This window comes from Thermomyces dupontii (genome assembly GCF_041956625.1).
Source record: "Thermomyces dupontii strain NRRL 2155 unplaced genomic scaffold VTN31scaffold_2, whole genome shotgun sequence".
Lineage (NCBI taxonomy): Eukaryota > Fungi > Ascomycota > Eurotiomycetes > Eurotiales > Trichocomaceae > Thermomyces > Thermomyces dupontii.
This window is the reverse complement of record NW_027192308.1, coordinates 2,143,737-2,171,341: the sequence shown is the minus strand read 5'-3', so window position 1 is coordinate 2,171,341 and position 27,605 is coordinate 2,143,737. Positions and strand designations below refer to the sequence as shown.

Sequence of the window (27,605 nt, the reverse complement as noted above, 5' to 3'; positions counted from 1 at the left end):
ACAGCAGAATAGGCCAGAATGACGGGATGCTGAGGACAGCAACACCTGGTCCAACGTGATGTTTTTTTCTTTTTTTTTTTTTTTTTTTTTTTTTTTTTTTTGAGGAAAAAGCTTAGATAGATATTCCGTGAGAATGGCAACCAAACGATGGATATTTGACTTGAAGAATCTCTTTCTTAGAGTACTATGCCCCCTGGGACACTGCGAGGGAGGTCATTGTATCAATGCTGACTGATGGACCACCCTGTTGGCTGCCGTCGGCTGGATGCGCTTCGATGCGGTCGGCATACCACGAAGTTTTGAATCGCTGCGGCACACTGATCGGATCAATCGATCGACCGCATCAAAAAAAAAAAAAAACCCTAAGCAGTGATCGATACCCTGCTCATCTACCTCATCAGTTAGCCAAAGCATCGCACCTTTTTCTCGACTCGTAAATTTGCCGCTACTCACTGCCCACGCTGGCAGTCGACGAATGTAAGTTGTCCATCGTCAAAGGAACATCCAGACTGAGGAGTCTCGTCAGGTCAGTTGTCCAGCGAACCATACCTTAATAGGTAGTCATGTAATACGACATTCCTATTATATATTAGCGTGTTATCGGACTGCAACCAGGTCCCCTGCGGCCATGGACTCGGCCAACACCGACACCCCCCTGGACCCCGGACTGCAGCTTGTGGTCGCATTGACAGGTACAACGGTGCCATGTCAGTCGGTCTTTGAGAAGCGTATCTATTGAACAAGGCCGCGTCAAATGCGTATCCGGGCCATCGTCATCCAAGATGGCGCAACAAAGTCCGGTCACCGACACGGTCCAGCGACTCTTCAATGAGCTCAAGTCGAAGAACGAGGAAACTCGGGTGCGAGCCTCGTTTGAGCTCTACGACAACGTTGTCACGGTCTCGAGGGGTGAGTTCTGATGGCACGATACTCTCGCTGAGCTTATTCTCACTTTTATGCGTCGGATGATCAGACTGGTCTCCCGAACGATTCGCAGAATTCTACAACGCGGTTAGCCAGCGTATCGCGCAGTTGGTTGTGACGGGAAGCGATGCCAACGAGAAGATTGGCGGCCTGCTCGCACTCGATCGGCTCATCGATTTCGACGGCGTCGACGCTGCCCAGAAGACAACCCGCTTTGCCAGTTACCTGCGCAGCGCACTCCGGAGCAACGATAATGCGGTGTTGATATTTGCGGCCCGGTCGCTGGGCCGCCTCGCCAAACCAGGCGGGGCCTTGACGGCGGAGCTGGTGGAAAGTGAGATCCAGTCGGCGTTGGAATGGCTACAGTCGGAGAGGCAGGAGAGTCGACGCTTCGCGGCGGTGTTGGTCATTCGAGAGCTGGCTAAGGGTTCGCCGACGCTACTATACGGGTTCGTTCCACAAATCTTTGAGCTGATCTGGATTGCTCTGCGGGATCCGAAGGTCTTGATCCGGGAAACCGCCGCCGAGGCAGTCAGTGAATGTTTCGAGATCATCGCCGCTCGTGATTATGCCGTTCGGCGACAATGGTTTGCCTGGATCTATGAAGAATCGCTGCAGGGGTTGAAGTCAGGTTCTGTAGACTCTATCCACGGGTCACTTCTCATCTTAAAGGAGCTCCTTCTGAAGGGCGCCATGTTCATGAATGAGCACTACCGAAATGCGTGCGAAATCGTCTTGCGCCTAAAGGACCATCGGGATCCCAAGATCCGAACCCAGGTTGTTCTTACCATCCCCATCTTGGCATCGTACGCCCCTGTGGACTTTACGAACAACTATCTGCACAGGTTCATGGTCTATCTCCAGGCTCAATTAAAACGCGAAAAGGAACGGAACCCGGCGTTCATAGCCATTGGAAAGATTGCGAACGCTGTGGGGGTTGCTATCGTGCAGTACCTGGATGCGATTATCATGTACATCCGTGAAGGTTTGGCCTTGAAAGCAAGGAATCGATCGGCCGTCAATGAAGGGCCGATGTTTGAATGTATCAGTATGCTTTCGATGGCTGCCGGTCAGACCCTGAGCAAGTACATGGAGGTGCTCCTCGACCCGATATTCGCCTGCGGGTTGAGCGAGTCCCTCACTCAGGCTTTGGTCGACATGGCCCACTACATTCCGCCTATCAAGCCCACAATCCAGGAGAAACTGCTTGATATGCTCAGCATCATCCTCTGCGGCACGCCTTTCCGCCCGCTGGGATGTCCTGAGAACCGACTACCACCTTTCCCTTCCTTTGCCAAGGATTTGACGCCACAAGAGATGCGGTCTGATGCCGAAATCGTTTTGGCTTTGCACACCTTGGGGAGCTTCGATTTCTCCGGGCACATCCTGAATGAATTTGTGCGGGATGTTGCAATCAGATATGTCGAGAGTGATAATCCGGAGATTCGGAAAGCGTCCGCATTGACTTGCTGTCAGCTCTTCGTGCACGATCCTATCATCAACCAGACCAGCAGCCATTCGATCCAGGTCGTCAGTGAGGTGATTGACAAGCTCTTGACGGTGGGCGTCGGCGATCCTGATCCCGAGATACGGCGCACGGTTCTGTGGTCGCTCGATCGCAAATTTGACCGGCATCTCGCCAAACCGGAGAATATCCGGTGTCTGTTCCTGGCCGTCAACGATGAAGTGTTTGCCGTCCGTGAGGCTGCCATCAGCATCATCGGACGCCTTTCCAGCGTCAATCCGGCGTATGTCTTCCCGCCTCTGAGGAAGCTACTCGTGAACCTCTTGACTGGTCTGGGATTTGCAAATACTGCTCGTCAAAAGGAGGAGAATGCCCAACTCATCAGCCTTTTCGTTTCCAACGCAACGAAGCTGATCAGATCATACGTGGACCCAATGGTAAACTCCCTGTTGCCGAAGACGACTGACGCCAACGCGAGTGTTGCGGCAACCACTCTCAAAGCGATCGGCGAAATTGCCACTGTGGGCGGGTCGGAGATGAAGCAGTATCTGCCTCAATTGATGCCCATCATTCTAGACGCCTTGCAAGACTTGTCGTCTCACGCTAAAAGGGAGGCAGCTCTGCGGACGCTCGGCCAACTTGCTAGCAATGCTGGCTACGTTATTGAGCCATACTTGGACTATCCTCATCTCCTTGGTGTCCTGATCAATATCATCAGGACGGAGCAGGCCGGTCCCTTGCGGAAGGAAACGGTCAAGGTGCTGGGAACTCTCGGGGCCTTGGACCCATACAAGTATCAGGTAAGCTCGACATATCAACACTGGCTCGGCGTGCTCTTGACTCACAGTTTACTAGCAAATCAGCGAGACCTCTCCCGATGTACATCACGTCAATGAAGTTCAACAGGTCTCCGACGTTTCACTCATCATGCAGGGCTTGACACCCTCCAACGATGAGTACTATCCCACCGTGGTGATCAATACCTTGCTGCAGAACATCCTTCGCGAGAGTTCCCTGTCGCAGTACCACTCCGCAGTTATCGATGCGATCGTGACAATTTTCAAGACGCTAGGACTAAAATGCGTCCCCTTCTTGGGCCAGATCATCCCGGCGTTCTTGTCCGTCATCCGCAATTCTCCCGTCAGCCGGCTGGAGTCCTACTTTAACCAGCTCGCTGTGCTGGTCAACATTGTCCGACAACACATTCGCGCGTTCCTGCCTGATATCATCAATGTCATCCGAGAATTCTGGGATGCCTCGTATGCAGTGCAGGGAACCATCCTCTCGCTGGTAGAAGCGATATCAAAGGCACTGGAGGGTGAATTCAAAAAATCCCTGGCCGGTCTGATTCCACTCATGCTCGACACCTTGGAAAAGGACATGACGTCTGGACGACAGCCGTCCGAGAGGATTCTCCACACGTTTCTTGTTTTCGGGTCCAGTGGGGAGGAATACATGCACCTCATCATACCTTCCATCGTTAGACTCTTCGATAAGACTCAGAATCCCGTGTCCATTCGCAAATCTGCCATTGAAACTTTGGCGAAGCTGTCTCGCCAGGTCAATGTCTCCGATTTCTCTTCCCTGATGATCCATTCACTGTCGCGCGTCGTTGCGGGCAACGACCGGACTCTTCGCCAGGCTGCCATGGATTGTATCTGCGCCCTTATCTTCCAAGTAGGGCAAGACTTTAACCATTACATTCCCCTCATCACGAAGGTCCATCCCTTTCCCTTGCTGTTTGGCGAAGCGAACAAGCTGACATGTCTTCAGATTCTAAAGCAGCGACAATTCTTCCACCCTACGTTCCAGACCCTAGTCTCTAAGCTCCAGAAAGGCGAGTCGCTTCCGCAGGACCTCAACCCGGAGGAGAACTACCGCAGTTATACGGAGGAAACGTATTACGGGGAACTCGGGCAGAAGATGCTTGTTAATCAAGAGCACCTGAAAAACGCCTGGGACGCTTCGCAAAAGTCTACCCGTGAAGATTGGCAGGAATGGATGCGCCGATTCAGCGTCGAGCTTCTGAAAGAATCCCCCTCGGCCGCGCTGAGAGCCTGTGCGAGCTTGGCTGGGATTTATCAGCCCTTGGCCAAGGACTTGTTCAATGCCGCATTTGTCTCCTGCTGGACGGAACTGTACAATCAATACCAAGAGGAGCTTGTGCGGTCGATTGAGAAGGCCCTGACGTCTCCAAACATTCCTCCGGAGATCCTGCAGATACTGCTCAACCTGGCGGAGTTCATGGAGCACGACGACAAGGCCCTGCCGATCGACATCCGGACCCTTGGCCGGTATGCCGCGAAATGTCATGCATTCGCCAAGGCCCTTCATTACAAGGAGCTTGAATTCGAGCAGGACCAGAATTCCGGCGCCATCGAAGCGCTGATCACCATCAACAATCAGCTGCAGCAGTCCGATGCCGCCATTGGTATCCTCAGAAAGGCCCAAGCCTATCGTGATGTCGAGCTGAAGGAGACGTGGTTCGAGAAACTTCAGCGCTGGGAGGAAGCCCTCGCTGCCTACAAACGGCGTGAGAAACTTGAACCGGACTCATTCAGCGTCACCATGGGTAAAATGCGGTGCCTGCACGCCCTGGGCGAATGGAAAGTGCTGTCGGATCTGGCCCAGGAGAAGTGGAACCACGCGTCGCTCGAACACAGAAAGGCCATTGCGCCTCTTGCGGCTGCCGCTGCTTGGGGACGCGGCCAGTGGGAGCTGATGGATTCCTATTTGAGCGTCATGAAGGAGAATTCTCCAGATCGGTCGTTCTTCGGAGCAATTCTCGCGATCCATCGGAATCAGTTTGACGAGGCCGCCATGTATATCGAAAAGGCACGCAATGGCCTGGACACCGAGCTGTCTGCGCTGCTCGGCGAGTCCTATAACCGCGCCTATGACGTGGTGGTGCGTGTGCAGATGCTTGCGGAACTGGAAGAGATCATCACGTTCAAGCAGAGCGTCGGGGACCCGGACAAGCAGCAAGCAATGCGCGAGACATGGAACAAGAGACTGCTCGGCTGCCAGCAAAACGTGGAAGTATGGCAGAGAATGTTCAAAGTGCGGCAATTGGTCACCTCGTCGCAAGAGAACGTCGACATGCTGATCAAGTTCGCCAATCTCTGCCGCAAATCCAACCGGATGGGCATGGCCGAGCGTACTCTTGCGTCTCTGGAGAACGAGATTCGGGACGCCAACGGCGAGCCCTGGACCCCGCCGGAAGTCAGATACGCGCGGTTCAAGTTTACTTGGGCCCAAGGTCATCAGGAAGAAGCGCTGCAGCAGCTGAAGGAGTTCACATCGTCATTGGCGGAAGGCTTGGCTCGGTACAATGCCATCCTTGCGAACCACGTCGACCATGGCGGCGCCAACGGGGTCGGAATACCCGAGTCCAGCAATCCCGAGCTCATCCACCTTCGGAACCGGATCGGCGATCCGGCCAAGTTGCGGAAGCTTCTTGCTAAGAGTTTCTTGAAGCAGGGAGAATGGCAGACCGCCCTCCAGCGAGGGGATTGGAGACCGGATCACGTGCGCGAAGTCCTCAACGCGTACTCGGCTGCCACTCAGTACAACCGCGAGTCCTACAAGGCATGGCATGCCTGGGCTCTGGCAAACTTTGAAGTGGTTACCACACTGGCGACACAGCAGGGTCGAGACGGGTCGTATGTGCCGAGCCACATCGTCAACGAGCATGTCATCCCGGCCATCCGTGGATTCTTCCGGTCCATCTCGTTGTCACCCTCGTCGTCACTGCAGGACACGCTGCGGCTCCTTACGCTGTGGTTCACGCACGGCAGCGCGGAGGAAGTCAACAGCGTTGTCAACGAGGGCTTCTCCTCCGTCAACATTGACACCTGGCTCTCCGTGACGCCGCAGCTGATCGCCCGCATCAACCAGCCGAGCACCAAGGTGCGCAATTCCGTGCATCGCCTGCTTGCCGAGGTTGGCAAGGCGCATCCGCAGGCGCTGGTGTATCCGTTGACGGTTGCGATGAAATCCAACGTGACTCGGCGGTCTCAGACGGCGTCGAATATCATGGAGAGCATGAGGCAACACAGTGCCAAGCTCGTCGAGCAGGCCGACACGGTCAGCCACGAACTGATTCGAGTGGCCGTCCTCTGGCACGAGCTGTGGCACGAGGGCCTGGAGGAAGCCTCGCGGTTGTACTTTGGCGATCACAATGTGGAAGGCATGTTTGCTACGCTGGAGCCTCTGCATGAACTCCTTGACAGGGGGGCGGAGACGTTGCGGGAGATCTCTTTCGCACAGGCGTTTGGTCGCGACCTGGCGGAGGCAAGACACTACTGCCAGCTCTACCGTGAGACGGAGGAGGTTGGAGATCTGAATCAAGCTTGGGATTTGTACTACACGGTGTTCCGGAAAATCAACCGGCAGCTACCGCAGCTGTCTACGCTGGATCTCAAGTACGTGTCGCCGAAGTTGAAGGACGCGACCAACCTCGACCTGGCCGTTCCGGGCACGTACCAGCCGGGCAAACCGGTCATTCGCATCCTGAGCTTCGACCCGATCCTCCACGTCCTCCAAACCAAGAAGCGACCGCGGCGGATGACGCTCAAGGGCAGCGATGGCAACTCGTACATGTACGCGCTCAAGGGCCACGAGGACATCCGGCAGGATGAACGAGTGATGCAACTGTTTGGGCTGGTCAACACCCTGCTCGACAACGACAGCGAGTGCTTCAAGCGGCATCTGTCGGTGCAGCGGTTCCCGGCGATCCCGTTGTCGCAGAACTCGGGCTTGCTGGGCTGGGTGTCGAACAGCGATACGCTGCATGCGCTGATCAAGGAGTACCGCGAGAGCCGTCGGATCCTGCTGAACATCGAGCACCGGATCATGCTGCAGATGGCGCCGGACTACGAGAACCTGACGCTGATGCAGAAGGTCGAGGTGTTCGGCTACGCGATGGACAACACGACGGGCAAGGACCTGTATCGGGTGCTGTGGCTGAAGAGCAAGAGCTCGGAGGCATGGCTGGAGCGGCGGACGAACTACACGCGGTCGCTGGGCGTGATGTCGATGGTCGGGTACATTCTCGGGTTGGGCGACCGCCACCCGTCGAACCTGCTGCTCGATCGGGTGACGGGCAAGGTGGTGCACATCGACTTTGGCGACTGCTTCGAGGTCGCAATGCACCGCGAGAAATACCCCGAGCGGGTGCCGTTCCGGCTGACCCGGATGCTGACATTCGCGATGGAGGTCAGCAACATCGAGGGCAGCTACCGGATCACGTGTGAGGCGGTGATGCGAGTCATTCGGGAGAACAAGGATTCCCTGATGGCCGTGCTGGAAGCGGTAAGTCCCTGAATCCACATTGGGGATGGCCCTGACAGATTGTGGACTTGTGTGTGTGGGATGATCAAAGACTAACGCGAGGGTTCTCTGTTGAAACACTAGTTTGTGCATGATCCCTTGATCAATTGGCGGCTGGGCACGCGGGAATCTCCGGACCGGACGTCGTTCTCGACCGTCGATCGCCGGCAGTCGATTGCCGAGGACATCAACCTGGAGCGAGGCATCCAGCCGAGCAACTTCACGCGGCCGCGGCGCCCGTCGATTCTAGAAGGCGGGACGCTGGACGTGCGGCCGAGCGCGACGACGGAAGCGCGAGAAGCGCAGAATGCACGGGCCCTGCAGGTGCTCGCACGGGTCAAGGAGAAGCTGACGGGGCGCGACTTCAAGCCCACCGAGGAGCTGAATGTCAGCGACCAGGTGGATAAGCTGCTGGCGCAGGCGACGAGTGTGGAGAATATCTGCCAGCATTGGATTGGATGGTGTAGTTTTTGGTGATACATGGGTATATTATATTATTCTGTTCCTTGATGAGTTTTTATGGTTTTTGTTTGTTCGTTCTGTACGGAGTATGGTGGTTGGGTTTTACGAGCCTTGTTTTTTCTTACATTTACGCTTTGACCGTGTCGTTTTAGATTGGTTCCAGGCGTCTGGATTGTCGAATCACTCGAATGATACCTTTCTGACTCGGCATTTGAGATAACAGATCTAATCTAAAAAGTACTTACTGTAATCACGATCCCATGTCTGATGCCGTCTCTGTATGTATGTACTCGTCTATCTGAATGACATGAATTCCTTGCCCAGCACGATCTCGACCCGAGTTGCTCGTTTCGCCACATCACATGGGTGGTAGCCGGGCACTCCAACACTGCAACGGCGATGTAGCGTTGATGTCGTAGTGAAACAACATTCATGTCGCCTCTTCATCACCGATGGACGACGATGAGTGGTGGTGTGGTTCTGGAAGGAATTGTCAGTGACAGGCAAGTGAGTTCAGTTCAGTTTCGCCTCATTGATTCTGGCGGCTCCAGCGGCCTTCCCTCATAGCTCATGCGCTGCCCTTCCACGTGCCTCATATTATGCAGCCAATGGCTCTGGCAGGTGCAGGCATGTGCGCTCCTTCCCTGAAATACAGAAAATTACCCTAACTTCCGCAAGAGGAAAGTGGTCTGTGCCGCGGATATGGAGTCTTGGCAATGGGCCCTGCCAAGACGCCGTCATTGGCTCGGGCCCCCGACCGGCAGCGATCAACTGAAGAGCCTCTCCGCGAGCACATGTTCGATTCGGGGGATCTGATTGGTCGGGAGAGGACAATTTCAACCACCCGATCGGTTTTTGCCTTCATCATTGACATTTTTCTGATCGAAAACATTATCTCATGTAAAGAAAAGAGAGAGAATTAGTGCGGAAGATGGACCCTTCGATCCAGCCCGCATTCACTTGCTCTGGACGAATTGAATCCTCTCAAGCCTGGGTCAGAGTCAGCTCACCCAGGGAAATCCGCCTTCTCTGAGACGGTGGATGTGTACGTATGCTTTTTTCACGTTAATTCCGCCCACCAGAAAACCATAAAAAAAAAAAAAACTTAAGTAAAAGATCTTTGAGTTCACGTTGTTTCTTGTTCTGCTCCTCGTGTTCTCGTTCGATTTTTTCTGCTTCCCGCGCTTGCAGAGCTTTCCCTGGTCGTAAACCCACGTGGGCGATCAATAGGAATCCTGCTGCAGATCTGAACGGGACGCATCGACTTACCAACCCTCACTCGCGGCCCGCCGCCACCACCACCCCCCCTCCTCCATCGGCTCTCGTGCAGGGCCGTATATAAGATCCGGGCCTGTCCAGGGTCCCGGCATTTGTTTCTCTCTCATTCTGTCCTGCAGACTCGGGCCTTGACCATCCTCTTCCTTTCCCTCTCCTCCTTTCCTCCATCTGCGTTGCAGGCGCTTTGCTGCACCCACCACCCACCATGGTGCTCCATCAGTACGACTACCTCTTTGCCTTTGGCTTGATCCTCGCCTTCCTCGATGCCTGGAACATCGGAGCCAACGATGTGGCCAACTCCTTCGCCACGTCCGTGTCGTCTCGGTCATTGACCCTCTGGCAAGCCATGTGCATTGCCACGGTCATGGAATTCCTCGGTGCCGTGCTGGTCGGGTAGGTTTTGGCTTCCTGGGTCGACTGCCAGTCAATCGCTCATGGTCATGTTTAGCGCCCGTGTTGCCGAGACAATCAAGGGCAAGATCGTCGATGTCAGCGTGTACGAGAGCGACCCGGCTGTCCTCATGCTGGCCATGGTGTGCGCCCTGGTCGGCTCGGCTACCTGGTTGACATTCGCCACGAGAATGGGTATGCCCGTCTCGACAACGTAAGTCTTTTTGAATCTCCCCCCAGCGGGGTCAGGTTCATGCGCTGACTCTGCAAGTCACTCCATTGTTGGTGCCATCATTGGCTCCACCATCGCCGCCGCCGGCGCATCCGAGATCCAATGGGGTTGGAACAACGCCAAAGGTGTGGCTGCTATCATTTCGGCTTGGTTCATCGCCCCGGGTATCGCCGGTGGCTTCGCTTCCGTCATTTTCTTGCTCACCAAGTACCTTGTCCTCGAGCGGAAAAACTCGGTTCGGAATGGTCTCCTGTTGGTGCCGGTCTACTTTGCCGTGACGGCTGGTATTTTGACCATGGTCATCGTCTGGAAGGGCGGTTAGTTTTTCCACATCCCTATCCGCACCGCTCAGTGCACCACTTTGGCTGACGAGATTGTTGCAGCTCCCACCCTGGACGTCGATGATTGGACTGCCGGACAGACTGCCGGCTGCATCTTCGGCGTTGCCGGCTGTGTGGTCGTGCTCTACTTCCTGTTCTTGTACCCCTATCTCTACCGCAAAATCAAACTGGAGGATTGGACGCTGTCCCAGTGGCAGCTCATCCTGGGTCCCGCGCTTTGGTTCCGCGGACCGGTTCCGGAGAAGCCGGAAGGTGTGGAGGTGGTGCAGAACTACTACCGCGGCCATACCACCAAGGACAACCCAGATGGAACATTCGCGGCCGATAGCAGCCAGAGCTCTGCCAATGACGAGGAGACCAAGGTGCCCGCCGCCCGCGCCAATAGCGGCGAGGAGACCGTGAAGGAGGAGGACAATGGTCCCTGGTACAAGCCCAAGAACTGGTGGCGCACCCTCAAGTGGCTCTTCCTTCAGGGTGTCATGCGGGACGTGGTGGCTGAACAGTCGAGCTCCAAGTTCGCCAGCTTCCTGGCTCCGAACGTCGGCAAGATCCACCGTCAGGTCAAGCAATACGACAACAAGACGGAGCACCTGTACTCCCTGCTGCAAGTTTTGACTGCGTCCACTGCCTCGTTTGCCCACGGCTCCAACGACGTTGCTAACGCCATCGGTCCTCTGACCACCATCTATACCGTCTGGAAGACCGGCACAACCGGCGACAAGGGAGATGTCCCCATCTGGGTTCTCGTCTTTGGCGGTGCTGCAATCAGTAAGTTGACCTCTCTCGGCTTTTCTTTCCCAGAGACATCTTGCTGACCTCATCCCAGGCATTGGCTTGTGGACTTTTGGTTATCACATGATCCGTCAGCTGGGTAACCGCCTGACGCTGCACTCGCCCAGCCGTGGTTTCTCCATGGAACTTGGTGCGTCCATCACCGTCGTGTTGGCGTCTCAATACGCCATCCCCGTGTCCACCACGCAGTGCATCACTGGCGCCACTGTCGGTGTCGGCGCCTGCTCTGGCACACTGCGGGCGATCAACTGGCGCATGGTGGCCTGGATCTACATGGGTTGGTTCGTCACCCTGCCCGTTGCCGGTCTCATTTCGGGTTGCCTGATGGGCATCATCATCAACGCTCCTCGCTGGGGGTATTCGGAGTGATGAGTTAATGTTTTGAGTCTTTGTCTCCTTTTTCCTTTTTTTTTTTTACATAATCTCTTTTCTGTAGTACATATGGCATTTTTGGGGGTTATGCAATGATACCATGGTTAGACAAAAGATTAGGAGCAAGGAGGACAAGTATCCCTACCCATTAATTATTATTGTCTCTGCTGTCTCATGGAGTGTCACATTGTCACGGGATTGGCTTATCAGTCTTATCTAATCAAGAGATAAGACTGTGGGGTAAAAGCCGAGGTTGTTCGAAAACGTGAAGTCAGCTCAGTCGTACACTAAACTCAAATCGGTTAGGCCTAGACACGAGCCGGGCGCCCTCTTCTCCTCAATGTCTCCAACATCGAATGCGAAGTCTGATCTCTCCTTGCTCGTCTCTCGTCCTGCCATCACCATGGCTGCCGCTCAGTCCAGGTCGAATGAACCATCTGATCCCGACGTGCATCCCGCCCTCCGCAACGCTCTGCGTCTGACGCTCAGTGCGAGGGAGTACAAACTCCTGCATGACCACGTCATCAAACGGTGTGCCCCAATCCGCCGCCATGCTCCGAGTCCATCCCGCTACGAGGCGATCGTCCATTCCAAGGAACATAAGTATAACATCGCGGCGCTTCGGGCCGCCTTGCGGGTATTTTTGCTCACAAGCGGCGGCTTGAGCTTGTATGACTATGTGATACGTAAGATCCGGAAGGTGTCCAGGACCGGGTATGTGTTGAGAGCTGCTATCCATTCTGTAGACTGTATTTACTGATTGTAAGAGAAGCCGGGGTCGAGCGGCAAACCTGCGCGTTGCTTTGTCCTTTTCTCTAGCGCTCTTTTTGCATCGAATCCTGCGGCGCTTCTTCATCCGACTGCGCGCTAGTCTCCTGACTGATGATGCAAAGCCGTTCCGCGATCGGAACCCGCGGGTCTCATGGGCATTGACGTCGCGGTATGCTGCGGCCGTTGGGGCCAGTCTCGCTGCGTTGGCGCTGGGGATCTGCCCTCTGAGTCGCCTACGTGCGATCATTGCGACGTACTTTGCTATATATAGTTTGGAGAGTCTATACAATGTCGCAGATCTGAAGGGCTTGTTGTGGTGGAAGCCCCGGTGGTTTGGCAGCTGGCTGCTTATGCCTGTCTCGTGCGCGCAGTTGTTCCATGCATTTATTTTTGACCGAGAGACTATACCAAAGGTTTGTATCCTCTATATTGACTTCTTCCAGGATTTTGGGAGTTGTGATCGCTGACTCGTGGACAGTGGATCGGAGATCTTCTCCTAAAGTACTCTCCTACCTATGTGCTCGATAGGCCGGACGGGTTCACGCTTTACTGGCCACCAAAAACTGAGATCATCGACTCTCTCGGGTCGATTGCTGATCTCCGATGGCCGTACGTGGGATTGTTTGGGTGGTCAGGCACCTTCGCTGACCTAACTAGGCTATTCATCTCTCCAATTTTGCATCCGAACAAGCCAGACACCCTCCCTCGACGGGTTCTGTCAATCTCGGTAGTGACGTCGTCGGCACATCCTGGGATTGGCTCGTTGTCCTGTGCCCTGCTGCACCCAAGCACTCCCAGCTGCGGCAAGGCATTCATTCACCATCTACTGACATCAATTCCGCTACTGGCTCGAACCATTACGCTTGCAATGGTTGCGCTATCCGCGCTGAGGTACAAGGCATTCTCAGCGAACCCGATAGGCACCATGAGCCAGGTCGCTAAGCGTATTGTAACCCTCACTGGAATCCTCTCGGCATCGCTGGGCAGCCTCTGGGGCAGCATTTGCCTCCTAAACAGCTGGCTGCCGCGATCGACGCTTCCGACCAAGCGCTTCTTCCTTGGCGGATTTCTGGGCGGGTTGCCCTTTGCGTTTGTCGGTAAGGCTCGGGGGCTGTTCTTGTACATCTTCCGGACTGCAATCCAGTCGGCATGGGCGACCGGTGTCAAGCGAGGTCTCTGGCGGGGCTCCAAGGGAGGAGATTTGGCGGTGCTGGTCTTGTCGTGGGCAGTAATGGGTGCGATCCTAGATGGCTCCCCGCAGGCCATACGGGGACCTACCTTGAGAAAGAGTCTGGCATGGTTGCGGGGGGAGGGGTTTGTGGACATGGCGGACACGGCCGCAAGGCGGAGGCGAAGGGCGTCTTAAGTCCATTGACTTATCCGCCATTACGTGAGTCCATAGTTTTTCCTATTGACTAATTGACTAACCCCATTGTAACTGTCCGTTTACTGAGTTCAAGTTGTGAAAGAAGACGTTCATGATGATGGCCATTGCAAAGACCTGGATTGATGCCTTACCTATCAGGCAGAAACGGCCTCGCTTACATAATCCAAGAAGGTTCTTTCCGAGCCTCGGATGGAAGGGTGGAGAAGGATCTGGAGCCGACGATGAGAGCTCGGCATGGCGACGATAGCTTCAAATTTCGACTTCCGGTGACCGCCTGCACTGATAAAGATAAAAGATAAAAGGAAGGGGCGAAAATAAAAAAAAAAAAAAAAAAAAAATTAAACCCCTCCAGGACGTACTCCGTACAGTCACCCCTCCAGGACAGCGAATTTTCGGGTCAACGAGCGTAGTCACACACTCTCTAAAGGCATCAGAGCATTCTTAAAGAACCAAAGGCTCGATTCTACTAGTTCTAGACCCGGGTTAAGACGTCGGTCAACTGTTTCTTCCTCGACGGTGGGAATAAAAGCCATGGCTGTCAGAAAGTTGCAAGTTGGTGTCGCCGGGCTCGGGCGGATGGGCAAACGCCACGCCCTCAACATCGCGGAGCGGGTTCCGCGGGCGGATCTGGTGGCCGTGAGTTCACCGGATGAGAATGAGCTGCAGTGGGCGCGGGAGCGGCTGGAACCCCTCGGGGTGACGGTGTACAAGAACTACGACGACATGCTGAACCATCCGGGTTTGGAGGCCGTACTGATCGCGTCGGCGACGGCCGTGCATGCGGAGCAGTCGATCAAGGCCATTGAGAAGGATAAGCATGTGTTGTGTGAGAAGCCGCTGTCGACTAGTGTGGAAGTTGTACGTCTATCCCTTTTTCCCCCTTTTTTCGAGAAATAAAAAGCCACGAATAGGATGAGTGGTACTAATCATGGTGTAAAACTATAATAAAACAACGAACAGTGTGAATCCGTCCTTGAGGCAGCAAAGAAGAAACCACACCTCAAGGTTATGTGCGGCTTCAGCCGACGCTTCGACGCCTCGTACCGGGATGCCTACCAAAAGATGAAGGAAGGGCTGATTGGGCGGCCCAGCGTGATCCGCAGCCAAACGTGCGACAAGCTGGACCCGACGGGGTTCTTTGTCGCGTACGCGCAGTTCTCGGGCGGAATCTTTGTCGACTGCGCGATCCACGACATTGACCTGGCGCTGTGGTTCCTGGGCAGCGAGGCCAAGGTCAAATCCATCGCGGCGATGGGGATCACCGCCATCCAGCCCGACCTGCGCAAGTTCCGTGATCGCGATAATGCCGTGGGCATCGTTGAGTTCCACAGCGGGCAAATTGCCTACTTTTACGCGTCGCGCATGATGGCCTCGGGTCAGGAGGACACCACCGAGATTGTCGGCACCGCCGGCAAGCTCACCGTCAACATTGCGCCCGCCATGAACGCGGTCAACATCCATGACTCGTCGGGGATCCGTCGCGAGATCCCGCAGCATTACTACGACCGCTTCGAGCCGGCGTTCCTCACCGAGGCGAACGACTTCACCGCCGCCTGCCTCGATGATACCCCCGTACCAATTCCGCTGGAGAGTTCCGTTCAGGCCGTTCGCATCGGCTGTGCTTTGCAGGAGGCGATGATCACGGAGAAGAAGATTTTCTTTGATCAGGATGGAAATCGGCTTGATAAGCCGACTCTGTAAATTTTTCCCAAAGTTCATGGTGGTTCTGGCGTGACTGCTTTTTGAGCGTTTTGTTGATTGGTTTGGTGTTAGAGTTTAGATAACCTCAATGTCATGATTCTTCTGATGTAAGTAGCGTCGTGTCTTGTTGAACTTGCTACATAGTAATTTTTTACCGTCGTACTTTTACTTTGCTGATTGAGAATGATAATCGATGAAGACGATCTACTTTGAGTACTGAGTACTTATTCTTCGTTGGCAGCGAGCTGAGGTCGTAGGTAGAATCCCAACACTGTCAAACGTTATTAGGGCAAAGAGGGGCCTGGAAAATCTAACTCGATCCATGGGCCTAAATACTGTAATACACTGTTCCAGCACATACACCTATTGACAGCCTCAAGTCCTAGAAAATCGCAATATCGTGATGGATCTCGTAAGAAATAAAAAGAATGTTAGAGCAGGGAATAGGGTGTCTGGGAATCGGTATGCATGGCCGGCGTTGGGAGCTTTGTACCTGAACATCTCCGATCCTCCTTTCGCGATCGGTCAGGGCCCGTACGATGTCAGGACTCAGAGTGTTAGCACTATGTAGCAGGCCTACTGTATCGTGTTCCGCTTAGTGATGTCCTGCCCAGAGTGAAGTGAGACAGACGAAACACGTCGGCGTTTGCTCTTTCTGACGATGCCTCAGACGTAGAACAGTTGGCCGAGGGACTTCATCGCTGTGAATCCAAGGAGCTGTCAACGTTCGCCCCAGGGGAAGCTGTCTTTCTGTTAGGATCGCGAATCGCGCTGTTTCTTCGATTCAGGGGAGATGCTCGTCTGGGACCTTGGGCCGACGTGGTCCAGAACTGCGAGTCACACTGACTTTCTCTAGATCAGTGGCCCCGTATGATCCATCATCTGCGCTTGGATTTGATCCGATTGATTCGAAGCTTCGGACCAGCAAGTGTGTCTGTGCTCTCGGACAAACTATGTTGATTATCTGATGAATCGCAGCCACTCTGTGAGTACCTTTCTCACTCTGTTGTGTGTCATTCCTTTATCTCTTGCATTTCGTTTGTCTAATGATGTACATCAATTAAGGTCACTCTCACCCACATGATGGGAAAGTAGACTTAGGCAGAATTGACATTATTAGTCTTACCGTTAGCATCCATCTCCTCTGATACCTACGGCATGCTACATAACCTGCAATTATTCAACAAACTATGTTGGTAACTGAAAGCGGGAACTCACCGGACTGTTTGGCGACATTCCAGTATATACCATCGAAACATCCATATCATTCATCCAAGACGCTGCAAGTACCAATTGAAATACATTTCCTGATCACAAAGAGGCCGAAGAGTGGCGGAAAGCTCGAATACGAGTACGCACGAGTGGTTGACGCTTACTCTCAAGAGCAAACTCATTGAGCTATTCTAATACTTCAATCCTCTGCCACTATATATTTGCTCTGATTGAGGTCAGGAACAAAGTTTGGATTGAAAAACCAGAGCTCAAAACCGGCGAGGCTGGTGGGAGCGGCCAGTCCAAGAACCTCCTTGTCGCCAAAGAGCTTAACTTGAAATAAACTGTCTCCAGGTGCAGCTTTGATCCATGGGGGCACTAATTCTGGGGCGTCGTCGTCTATGTCATAGGGGGCCACGGTTGGTGTGCCGTTGGCAACGTCGTAGATGAAGGGCCGACTGACATTTCTTGCCCAGTAATAGACAATATTGGGGGTTAGAGTGGCAGGTGTTTGGACATCTATGCAGGCGGAGCGGGGGAATTCGATTGATTGGGCGCTCAGTTCGTCAATGACGTGGTCGTACATGAGGTGCAGTGCGATTTCGATCCCACCAATCAAAAGAAATAGTGCGTCGTGCTCGACTACCGTCTTGTGATTGTGAAGGGGGGCACAGAAATTTCTCATCGTCCGATAAACTGTTCCGTCGTCCACGCGGCGCCCCGTCAATGATAGGCAGAATTGTTTTCTCTCAAAAAGCTCCCCGGTCTTCCACATCCATTTGGTCTGTTGCACTTCGGGCGGATGTTTCTTCCAGTTGACCTGGAACACCACCAGCACATCCCTATCCGTGTCCAGATGCAGCAAGCTGACATTAGAGAAGTCGTCAAGGGTGATTTTTCGAACAAGATTTGAACTCAGATCCCAAACGTAGACAACAGGGGGGAATTGTTCCAGATCGAACGCCATGACTACCTTGTCCTTGACGAGACAAGACACGCTGGGAGTATCAGGAAACCGGTGTACCAATTTCTGTGCTGTATGTATATCCCATGCTGTCATAATGACGCTATGTCTCTCGCTATTGAAGTTTAGAGTATCGATGTTAGCCGGCGGACAGGATCAAACAGAAGCCTTACTTACTAATCTCGCTCATCCAGAAGGAGGTAGCGGTCAGACAGTGAGAAAGACCTTATCCAACCTTCTCCGCTGAGCCAAGTCGATCTCTCTCCAGTCTCGAGATTCCACATGTGCACTTTCTCGCTGCCGATGCAGTAGCATAGCCGGCGCGAGTGGTACCGAATTTGTTCGTTGAAAACAGGAGCAGTACCTCCCGGCCAGGGGAAATAGATCTTCTTCACCGGCCGCCCATTCTGCAATCCATGTCGCCATCGAAAATAGCTTTTCGTGTTGGCAATCGCTCCGTTCCCGTCCTTGGCATCCAGGTCCAGAAATCTCAACGTTTCGCGCAAAAAGGGTGCCGTAATTGCATCGCACGTGAGTATCATACGCCATCGCTTGGAAACCTACGTCGCCTTGTCAGGGTGGGACTGGTCACTTGAACGTCAAGCAGTGGGCAAATACGCACCCTCTGGCATCGAACGATGTCTCTGCAATCCAGGTACCGTGCAACCTGAATCACAAGTTCCAAAGGCAAGGAACCTACGATGTCGAACCCAACATGGTGCGTCCGTTCCTCGTTTCGCGATCGGTCCGGGTTCGTCCTATGTTGTCGGTGTCAGCGCGGCGCTTACCAAGTCGGATCGAAGCCAAGAGTGAAGATATACGAGACATGACGGGTTTGTGGCCTTCCTGGAGATGACGATCTAGACGTAGAGCAGCGGACGGAGAGACTCGTCATTATGATCTGAAGGAGCCGTCAACTTTCGCCTCTGGGGAAAAAAGGGTCTTTGGGCTCACGGCTTGCGTTGTTTACATTGCAGGGGCAAATGCTTGTCGGAGTCTTTGGGCTGGACAGTATCGGAAATTGCGAGTCTAACGTTATGACATACTGTGGGACTAGACGAATGAATGTATGAATTTATGGATGACTAATGACCTGGATACATGCAGAGAACTTGCCTCAGTGCCTCAGGCAATAGACGAACAACGAAGAGATAAAGCCCCGTGGACTGCACAAGAGCTGGACAAGCCTTAAGCAAGTGCTGACTAAGCACTGCATCCAACATGGTGTCAATTTCTGTCATTTGGTGTCATTTCAAATGACTGACATTTCAGTGAAATGACAGCATGTCATTCGAAATTACAACTAGGCATGCCAAGACGGAATACTACCAATGATATTTGATAAAACGTATGACTAATAAGTCTTATGGCCCTTCATACTTACCAGCGATAATTCTCAATACACATCCCAATTTGGCGATATCTGCGTAGATCATTTAAGTGCTACTAAACTTGTAGCTTGCCAGAGCTTAATGAGCAGTGAGTTCGGAGCTCTGAGCTATAGGCTCGAGCTCTGAGCTCACTGCCTCAATATTGAGTTCACCTTCAGGCGTCCCATCCCTGATTTTTCGCTCGCCGCTCTTTTGCCCCTGATTGTCTTCTTTTTTTGTGTGCGACCTGCGCGGTCTCTTCCGCAATGGCTCTACTTGCACTGAGCAACTCGGCTCTTGAGAAAAGTGCTAACGAACCCCAGCTTCTCGGTAAGTGATATGGAGGACTCCGTAACTACAGTTGCGCAGTCTCACAGATCGCTAACTTCTAGCATCGGGCAGTTGTCACAATGGGTGGCATTGGCTCTGGTCCTAGCAACTCCTCAAACGTTGAAGTTAGTCTTGCATTCATGGAATTGCCAAAATCCCCAAACACAAAAAGAGTACGTTTTCTTGGATTTACGATATTCTTTGATCCGCCTGACTGTCGATAGAACGGCCGAAAGTGCAATGTAAACATTGCAAGCACACATTCTCGCAACACAGCACACGGCAGAAAAAGCATCTTCAGAAATGCCGTGTTTATCTGTCGTCCCAATCAAAAATTCAGTCGCAGACACACTCGATGCAAGCACATCACGCATTCTCGCTTGATTCGGCCACAATGAATTTGGAGATACAACGGATTTTGGCCCTTGCAGTCTTTGTCGGGGGCAGACCTTTCACCATATTCAGTGATCCATACATGAAGAGGCTCCTAAAAGGCTTGAATCCGTCGTTCAAAATTCCGAGTCGCCATACTATATCTACAACGTTGCTCGACTCTTGTTACAACGAGGTCCAAAGCCGCGTTCACGAGAAGATTCGACGGATCCGTTATCTAAATGTGATTTTCGATGAAAGTACAACTATTGACAACAAGCGGACCCTGAACATCTCGCTGGCAGAATTGGGTCAATCATATTATCTAACGTCCGAGGAGATTCCAGCAGGCTCCTTCGATGCCGAGAAGATAGCATCGACTCTACTCGGTAAACTTGAACAGTTGATGCCATCTGAATTCGACTGGAGCTGCATAAACTCCTTTGCCACTGATACCTGCAGCACTATGAAGAAAGTTTGGTCAATTCTCAAACAGGACTCCCGAGTCGGACATGCATTCACGATTCATTGCGACTCGCATGGAATACAGCTAGTCCTGAAAGACATCCTTGACCTCAAGTCGATTAAAGAGGTCTTCGAGCCAGCGGCGAAAGTCGTCGATTACTTCAGGCACTCGCCAAAACAGTATGCTTTCCTCCGGAAATATCAAGAGTCTCACTACGGGAAGCATTACGCCCTGTCGGGTCGGTAATAACTCGCTGGGGTTCGTCATATCGGATGGTGAAGTCCCTCTTGAGAACGCAAGAGGCGGCGCGTGACTGGGCAAGGGAAACGATGGAGAGCTCAATTACAAGGGATATTTTGCGAGATATGCGATTTTGGAATAAGTTAGAAGAATTGGCTAAGCTCCTAGCCATCATTGACGAACCGCTGAGGATGTCGGAGAGCCAAAACTCCAGTGTGATGAAGGTTAGATCCTCTTCTCCGGAGCATTTATACCATTGTGGGTACTTACGCTTCAACAGGTGACAAAGCGATGGCTTGATCTCCATGCAAACCTCAAAGAGAAAGCAAAATCAACGTGCTTCGAGGAAGATATCCTGGGTTACCTCGAGGGACCTTCATGGCGCAGAGCGTCAACTGAGCAACCTTCACCTCTTGGCGTTCTATCTACAACCAGAAACCCTCCGTTTCAGCCTTAGGAAGCACGAGGTTTATGTTCAGACGGCGATCATTGAGTATGCTGGAAGGGCTGCGCTACAGCAATTTTACGATTACCGGCGCAAGGATAAGGGCTTCTTTAACGCGCCTTGCTGGAATTTTGAGGATGACTCACTTTTGTTTTGGAGTGTTCAGTCCAGTGTGGCTCCTGAACTTGCAGAGCTCGCGATCCTTTTTTGCATCACACAGTGGCAAACTCTGTTGCTTCGGAGCGGAGTTTCTCTGAAATTTCAGCACAATAAGCTCCGAAATCGCCTAGAACCGGCCAGGGCCAACAAATTGGTTTACATAGCCATGAATGCCAGGGCCCTGGACTGTGTGAAGGAGATTGAGAATCAAGAACTTGGAGAATGAGGCTGAAGAACTGATGCTCGAAGAAGAAGATGAATACATGGAGCGGAAGCTTCGGGTGGAGACAGTCATGGGAGGTACTTCCTTTGAGAAGACTTTGGCCGGCCACTCTGATGAGTGATCTGCAGAAGGGAGCGGCAGGACTTCCATGTGGTGTTGAATATCACATCATAATTGGTGTATTTTATTTTAATCAGTGTACTTTCGGTGTACTTTATACATACAGCACATATCATTCTCGATCATCAATCATCAGTTGTCGAGGAAAATCCTTTCAGTTGGAGTCCGGAATGGCTCGCTGTCTAGTACTATCAGCTAACGGAGCGGGCCTGTTTTTATCAATGTCCGCCTTGTAAACCTGGTGCTTTATGATGACTAACAAGTGTAGATACATTGCGAGTTTGGGAGGCAGCAAGAGTCGACTTGTTCAGGTTTCGGAGAGTCCGTAAGTTGTCATTCACGTGATTTATAGTTACAGCGATACAATATGATACATAGTTCTGTTATTAACGTGTGTCATTCTTGGCGTCATTTTGTCATTTCTGTTCATTTCGCGCAATGAAATGACATGTCATTACAAATTACAGCTACCATCCCTATCCAACACATACCTACTTACCTAATGGGTAACTAGGTACAGGTACTACGTACCTAGAGACAGGTCACATCAGAATACTCCGTAATCATCATCATCAGTCAGAATCAGATCATCTCATCTCTCATACTCCGGACGCGTATTACGAGTAGTAAATACGGGGTACTCGTACGGGGTACCTACTTCGTACAGTACGGAGTACATAGCACCCCGTACTGGGTCGCTGGCTCCCTCTCCGAAATCTCCCATTGGCTCTTTAACTACTCGTCTTCTAGATTCTGATTCGTCAGTCATGGGTCTGTTGTGCACTTCTGCTGTCTCATTGGCTTCTAACTCGTCCTAGGATTCGCCGTTTTGGTGAACTGTGGGTGTCTGTGTTCTGCTGATTTCTCATTGGCCCTGTATGCTTTTCCTCTTTCCCTATTGCTTTCAGGTATAGTTCTTCCTTTTCCGATTGGTCCTTCGGCTCCTTCCGGCGCTACTATTCGTCCACCTCCATTCTTGTGGATCTTCCGCTCTGTCGATCGTGAACGGAGTACTCCGTACGGAGGACATACTCCGTTTGGTGTGCTCCGTGCCCTGTCCTTGCTGGCATGATCATCAGGGCATTGTTATGTACTAGGTAGGTGAATGGCCAATTCACTCCTCGGTGCAAGTCTCCTTCAACCTCTTCATCCAGTTCCTTTAATTCTCCCCTGTTTCCCTTCCCTGTGCCGGGGTTTTGTACTTTAGCTCCAGCCTGATCAAGTTCCATGTGCCTTTGTCTGTCGGTCAAAACAATGGGCGCTTGATATTGTGGCGTGTGGGCACCTTCTGACTGTTCCGCTCAATGATGAATGTATGTCGGCAAAGGAGAAGTACTAACCTATGTATACAGCTCCTTACTTTGCAAAGAGGGAATGTTTCCGTATTCATGTGCCTCAAGGCTTCACGCCCGGTGCTTGTCGGCATGAGTTCATCTGTCTATTATAAGTGGAAAGGTGAGACCATACAATGTACCTCAAGTATCCGTTCTCATGTTTTCTGCCGTTCATCCTTTTCGAGTAGTGCTACGAGCTATTATCCATCTCTGACTCTTGCAGCCGATCTCCATGGCATCTAAACTGGCAACTTCCGGCCAGTACTGCTTCTCTAAAGTCAGCAAGCGTCCAACAGGCTCCGAGAAATACACCTTGGACCCCATCGAAATATTGATCCGCAAAGGTAAAAGAGCTTCACTGCCCTGCGTGTTGCTTTTTGGAAATGGTTTCTATCCCGGGAACTATTCGTCGTCGTTTCTATTGTCAAATATTCGTTCTTGCTTCACTTTGTCCATCCTTCGTCTCCCTGACGGCCAACCCCAATTCAGAGTTCAGATGGAGGCAGGCCTTAGAGCCTTCTTGACCCATTGACACAAGTCTGCTCGGAGGGTGCTGTCAGTTGTCACACGATGAGAAGATGTTTCTGCCCCTGCCAATCTCGGGAAGATCGATGTGCTTTCACATCTACTCTTTTCCACGCATGCCTTAGTATGACTGTCCGACGACCGGCCATCTTGATCGCCCATGAACTGTATGCGTAGAAGCAAGGGTCTGCCCCCGAGAACATTGTCGAGTTCGATCACGGCCAGAATCAGCACCTTTCCCATGCATAGCCGTGCCCAGGGTCCTCGGCCGAGTCGGACCTAGAACTTGATAGCATTGGCTCCATTGAGATGGGCAGGTTTCTGGCTGGGTGCTGTGGTCGTTCCGCCCACATGTTAACTATGGTTGACATTCAGCAGCAGATGAAGTCAAGGAAACGTTTTCTACCGACTATGTGATGGCCGGACATGGGAGCATCCACTCCAAACCCAATAAAGACAACTATTTACAAGAACCCAGCAGACCCCCCAAACAGATCTCATCCGCTGAATGACTCGCCAGGAGATCGGTCAGCCTGGCAATTTCGTGCGCAATTCCCTCTGCATCGGCGCTGGTGAATGTGTTGGGATCATACATGACTGTCAAACGATGTTCATTATTCAGAGCCTTGGCCACTTCGACGACCAGCGCGTACGGCTGATACATGCGGACTTCCGACTTGGCCATGACAAGCCATCGAGTGACGTCTTCCTTGGCGCCGTTGGCACTGGGCTCAAACGGCTGGTACAGGAAGAGACAGTGGTTCTGAGCCGTACGAGGAGACAGTCCAGCCGCGGCATAGATCTCCTGCAGACCCACATTTCCATTCTCTGTAATAGCCCAGAACAAGTCCTGCGTAGCGGCCAGATACTCTCGAAGGGGCTGCTGTGGCGAGATGGTGCATCGCACTGGAAGAAAGTTGGCCAGCGTCCCGTTGATGGTCTGCGGATCGACGTCAACGGAGTCAACATTGCGGCCGCTCAGCAGATAGTCGAAACTGATGTCGCTGCGGTTGCTGGCGCGGGCTAGCCACAATTGATAGGCGGCTTGGAAGAGAATCGACACCGTCACCCCCTGCGCGCGAGCCACCGATTCGAGATTGCGGGGAACCACGCGGCGGATGGACGCCGTGACTTTGGGGTGCTGGGCATCTGGCCAGGTGTAGGTCTTGCCGTGGAGCTTCTCTTTCCAGAACTGAAGAGATTGATCCTTGCTGGAGCGATGGACGTGATACGCAAAGTCTCTGAACTCGCCATGGGCGGGAATAGGCCTTCCTTGAACGATAGCACCAAAATGGTCGTCGAATATCCGCAGGAGAGTACCATCATAGGCGGCGTGATTCATCTTGACGATAAGCTCCCACGTGTTGTCCGGATGCAGAAGGATGGCATATTTCACAAAAGGCTTGCCAAAGACAAACCGCTCTTCCCAAAACTCTTCCACAATCGCTGATCGCTCTTCGCTGTTCGTGCATGGGATAACTCGAATGTCCAATTTCGAAGATCGAAGCACGACACCCACCCACTCAGCCTCAGATGAACGCATCCATGTTGTCCGCAGGATGTCATTTATCTCGACCAACCGGGTCGTATGTTCTATCCAGTCCTCATATCTGATCTCCTTGGGCATCCGTCGGCATGCCATCATCACCCACATCTGCTCTGGGCGGTCCCCTTCTTCGAGGAATTGGACTTGACCCGGGGGACATGGGTAGACTAGAAGCCGTTAGTGGTGGTACCATTTCAGGGAGAAGAAGTGATATTTACCGTATTCCACATCATTCTCCATGCTAATTCCACTCTTCTCGACGGCATCGACCACACTGGGAGGAGTCTGAAAAGTTGGTGCCTCCGGAGCAGGATCCTGTCGGTCATCAACACGCATGAGCGCCGCTAGGTGCTCCAAGACAGGATTCGTTAGAATGTCCTTGACTGTGAGGGCAAACCCAGCCTTGCGAGCCATGCTAGTGATGCTGATCGCCGCAATCGAGTCCCCGCCCAAAGACAGAAAATGAGAATTCTTGCCAATGTCTGTGGGCGGCAACCCAAGGACTTGGGACCAAAAGTATTGCAGTTGAGACTCTTTCTCTGTTGAAACCGGCACAAGCGCGTCCCGAGCACCGCTGCCTTCAAATGCATACTGGCTCAAGGACATGACGTCCAGCTGGTCAACCCATCTGGCAAGCAGCTTCCGGTCGGTTTTCCGCGACGGCATTTTGGGGAAGTTTCCAACAGGAATGATGTACTTCGGTACCATGTAGTGGGCCACAGTTGTGAGGCTGGACAGAAGCTCTCGTGCAACTTGCTCATGGTCCTCTGCAGGGAGGATCTCACAGGCGCCTGGCTGGAAGATGCAGAAGGCAACGAGTTGCTTGTTACCCTTGACAGAAATCGCCAGCACGACGGCGTCCTGCACGAGACCCGTCTTCAAGATTGCTTGCTCGATCTCAACCAACTCAATGCGATGCCCATGAATCTTGACTTGATTATCCTTTCGGCCCAGACATTCGAGCTCGCCACCAGGAAGCCACCTGCATAGATCACCGGTGCGGTACAGCCGCGACGTGCCGAGAACGTTCTCCAAGAACGCAGCCCTGGTCAGATCTTCGCGATTGACGTAGCCAGCCGTCACCTGGGGCCCTGCCACACAAAGCTCGCCGATAGAACCGTAAGGGACCAGACTGGTTCCATCGGGATCGAGGAGGAAAGCCATCACAGTTGGGAACGGGGCGCCGATGTTGCCCGATCGTCCTGTCGGATCTACCTCCTTTGTGGTGATCACCATCGACGTTTCTGTGGGACCATAGACATTGAGGATGCGGCGGCCACTCCATCGGGCAATGACATCGGGGGTCAGTGGTTCTCCGCCGACAATCAGGGTGTCCATCGAGGGCACCTCATCGGGATCGAGCAGTCGAGCCACCGTTGGGGTCAATATGGCCTGGCGCGCAGACATCTCCTGGATGACCCCAGGCAAATTGGATTGCATCTTGTCTGAAGGCGCCATGCACAGGGTCCCTCCAGTACTCAGGGTGTTGAAAAAGTCCTGGACTGAAGCATCAAAGACATAGTTGGCGAATTGCGCCGTTCTCCATTCGCCCGAGTAACGCCCTTCGGCCTTGGCCATGCTGGTGACGGCTGCGGCCGCTGACTGGTGAGGCACCTTGACACCCTTTGGCAGACCCGTGCTCCCAGACGTGTAGATGATGTAGGCGATTCCGTCGGGGGCGATCCGGACGTCCGGCATGGTGTCGGGCAAGGCATTGATTTCTGGATCGTCAATAAGTAGCACCTCCAAATCTGAGTCTCCTCGAATCAGGTCCAGGTATTCTTCATGCGCAAGTGCGAATCTCGCGCCCACATCACTAACGATGAATGCATTGCGGTCGACAGGATTGTCAGGACTGAGGGGGACGTATGCCGCACCAGCCTTCATGACTCCCAAAATGGCCACGATCATGTCAATAGATTTATCGAGCATGAGTGGAACCGCCTCGCCAACCTTGACACCAGCGCGGATCAAGAAATTGGTTAGGCGAGTCGCCCGAGCATCCAGTTGAGCATACGTTACAGTCTCCTTCGCATCCCAGTCGATAGCAACGATATTGGGTCGCTCGCGTGCCAGAGTTTCAAATCGAGAGTGAAGCAGAGATGGTTCTGGGACATGCAGGGTGTCCCGATTGGAAAGCGTGTTGAAGAGATAATGTCGTTCGTTCTCACCCATGGTCGTTATATCAGCAATTCGTTTTGTCGGAGTACTCACGAATTGCTCAAGGACCGTAACAAATGATTCCAGGAGAAACTCAACCCGACGTGGCTCCATTCGAGATGACAGCCTCAGGAGCAACTCCTTGCCCGATTCCTCAATCTCCAAGGTCGTGAATTCAGACTGCCAGATCGGACGCTCCCCATGGCGGCGGAAGACTTGAGTTACTTCCTCGCTATCTTCATCCTTCACAAGGATGTTCACTAGTGTATCGAAGTCGTTGGCGCCGAGTCCTGCAGCTGCGAGGGCATTGCGGATTCCATGCTGAGAGTACTTCAAGGCCCGAAGCAAACCGTCCCGGACAGAGTGGGCCAATTCCACCAGTGTCGACTGCGGGGAAACCGAGACTCTTTGAGGTACAGAAGTCAACGTGGGCCCATCCATGCGGTCAATATCTGCCACTGGGGCGTCCCGGCCGGAGAGTGTTGTCACGAAACCCACATCCAAGTGACGAACGTGTTGCGAAAGAATGATTGCCCATGCAGCATACAGCACGGATCCAGCGGAAAGGCCTTGCTCTTTGAGTGTCTGTCGTTGGCGGTCCCAGGGAAGGCGAGTGGTTGAGACTGTTGTGTGGGGAACAGGGACGGTGTTAAGGATGCTAGGCTCAATATCTTTGAGATATGTTTGCCAGAA

General features: G+C 52.8%; 8 protein-coding genes across 8 annotated transcripts; 6 read left to right on the top strand and 2 right to left on the bottom strand.

Annotated features, from left to right (window-relative positions):
* Positions 1-782: 782 nt before the first annotated feature.
* VTN31DRAFT_3180 (uncharacterized protein) lies at positions 783-8,197 on the top strand (the record flags this gene model as incomplete). Its single annotated transcript, XM_069403431.1, has 5 exons — positions 783-909; positions 974-3,189; positions 3,245-4,108; positions 4,163-7,702; positions 7,805-8,197. 5 exons carry the CDS (start codon positions 783-785, stop codon positions 8,195-8,197), a joined length of 7,140 nt encoding a protein of 2,379 aa, XP_069262613.1.
* Positions 8,198-11,990: 3,793 nt separating this feature from the next.
* On the top strand, positions 11,991-13,724 carry VTN31DRAFT_3179 (uncharacterized protein; the record flags this gene model as incomplete). The annotated part of the gene is made up of 4 exons (XM_069403429.1): positions 11,991-12,301; positions 12,360-12,771; positions 12,837-12,967; positions 13,016-13,724. 4 exons carry the CDS (start codon positions 11,991-11,993, stop codon positions 13,722-13,724), a joined length of 1,563 nt encoding a protein of 520 aa, XP_069262612.1.
* A 552-nt stretch (positions 13,725-14,276) lies between these two features.
* VTN31DRAFT_3178 (uncharacterized protein) lies at positions 14,277-15,446 on the top strand (the record flags this gene model as incomplete). The annotated part of the gene is made up of 2 exons (XM_069403428.1): positions 14,277-14,603; positions 14,706-15,446. 2 exons carry the CDS (start codon positions 14,277-14,279, stop codon positions 15,444-15,446), a joined length of 1,068 nt encoding a protein of 355 aa, XP_069262611.1.
* Positions 15,447-16,857: 1,411 nt separating this feature from the next.
* Positions 16,858-18,517, bottom strand: VTN31DRAFT_3177 (uncharacterized protein; the record flags this gene model as incomplete). Its single annotated transcript, XM_069403427.1, has 4 exons — positions 16,858-17,737; positions 17,800-18,182; positions 18,245-18,380; positions 18,444-18,517. 4 exons carry the CDS (start codon positions 18,515-18,517, stop codon positions 16,858-16,860), a joined length of 1,473 nt encoding a protein of 490 aa, XP_069262610.1.
* Positions 18,518-19,258: 741 nt separating this feature from the next.
* On the top strand, positions 19,259-19,720 carry VTN31DRAFT_3176 (uncharacterized protein; the record flags this gene model as incomplete). Its single annotated transcript, XM_069403426.1, has 3 exons — positions 19,259-19,322; positions 19,395-19,495; positions 19,547-19,720. The coding sequence occupies 3 exons, from the start codon at positions 19,259-19,261 to the stop codon at positions 19,718-19,720; spliced, it is 339 nt and encodes a 112-aa protein (XP_069262609.1).
* Positions 19,721-19,797: 77 nt separating this feature from the next.
* VTN31DRAFT_3175 (uncharacterized protein) lies at positions 19,798-20,406 on the top strand (the record flags this gene model as incomplete). Its single annotated transcript, XM_069403425.1, has 1 exon — positions 19,798-20,406. One exon carries the CDS (start codon positions 19,798-19,800, stop codon positions 20,404-20,406), a length of 609 nt encoding a protein of 202 aa, XP_069262608.1.
* Positions 20,407-20,432: 26 nt separating this feature from the next.
* VTN31DRAFT_3174 (uncharacterized protein) lies at positions 20,433-20,857 on the top strand (the record flags this gene model as incomplete). Its single annotated transcript, XM_069403424.1, has 2 exons — positions 20,433-20,624; positions 20,681-20,857. 2 exons carry the CDS (start codon positions 20,433-20,435, stop codon positions 20,855-20,857), a joined length of 369 nt encoding a protein of 122 aa, XP_069262607.1.
* A 2,809-nt stretch (positions 20,858-23,666) lies between these two features.
* On the bottom strand, positions 23,667-24,860 carry VTN31DRAFT_3173 (uncharacterized protein; the record flags this gene model as incomplete). The annotated part of the gene is made up of 1 exon (XM_069403423.1): positions 23,667-24,860. One exon carries the CDS (start codon positions 24,858-24,860, stop codon positions 23,667-23,669), a length of 1,194 nt encoding a protein of 397 aa, XP_069262606.1.
* Between the last annotated feature and the right edge of the window lie 2,745 nt (positions 24,861-27,605).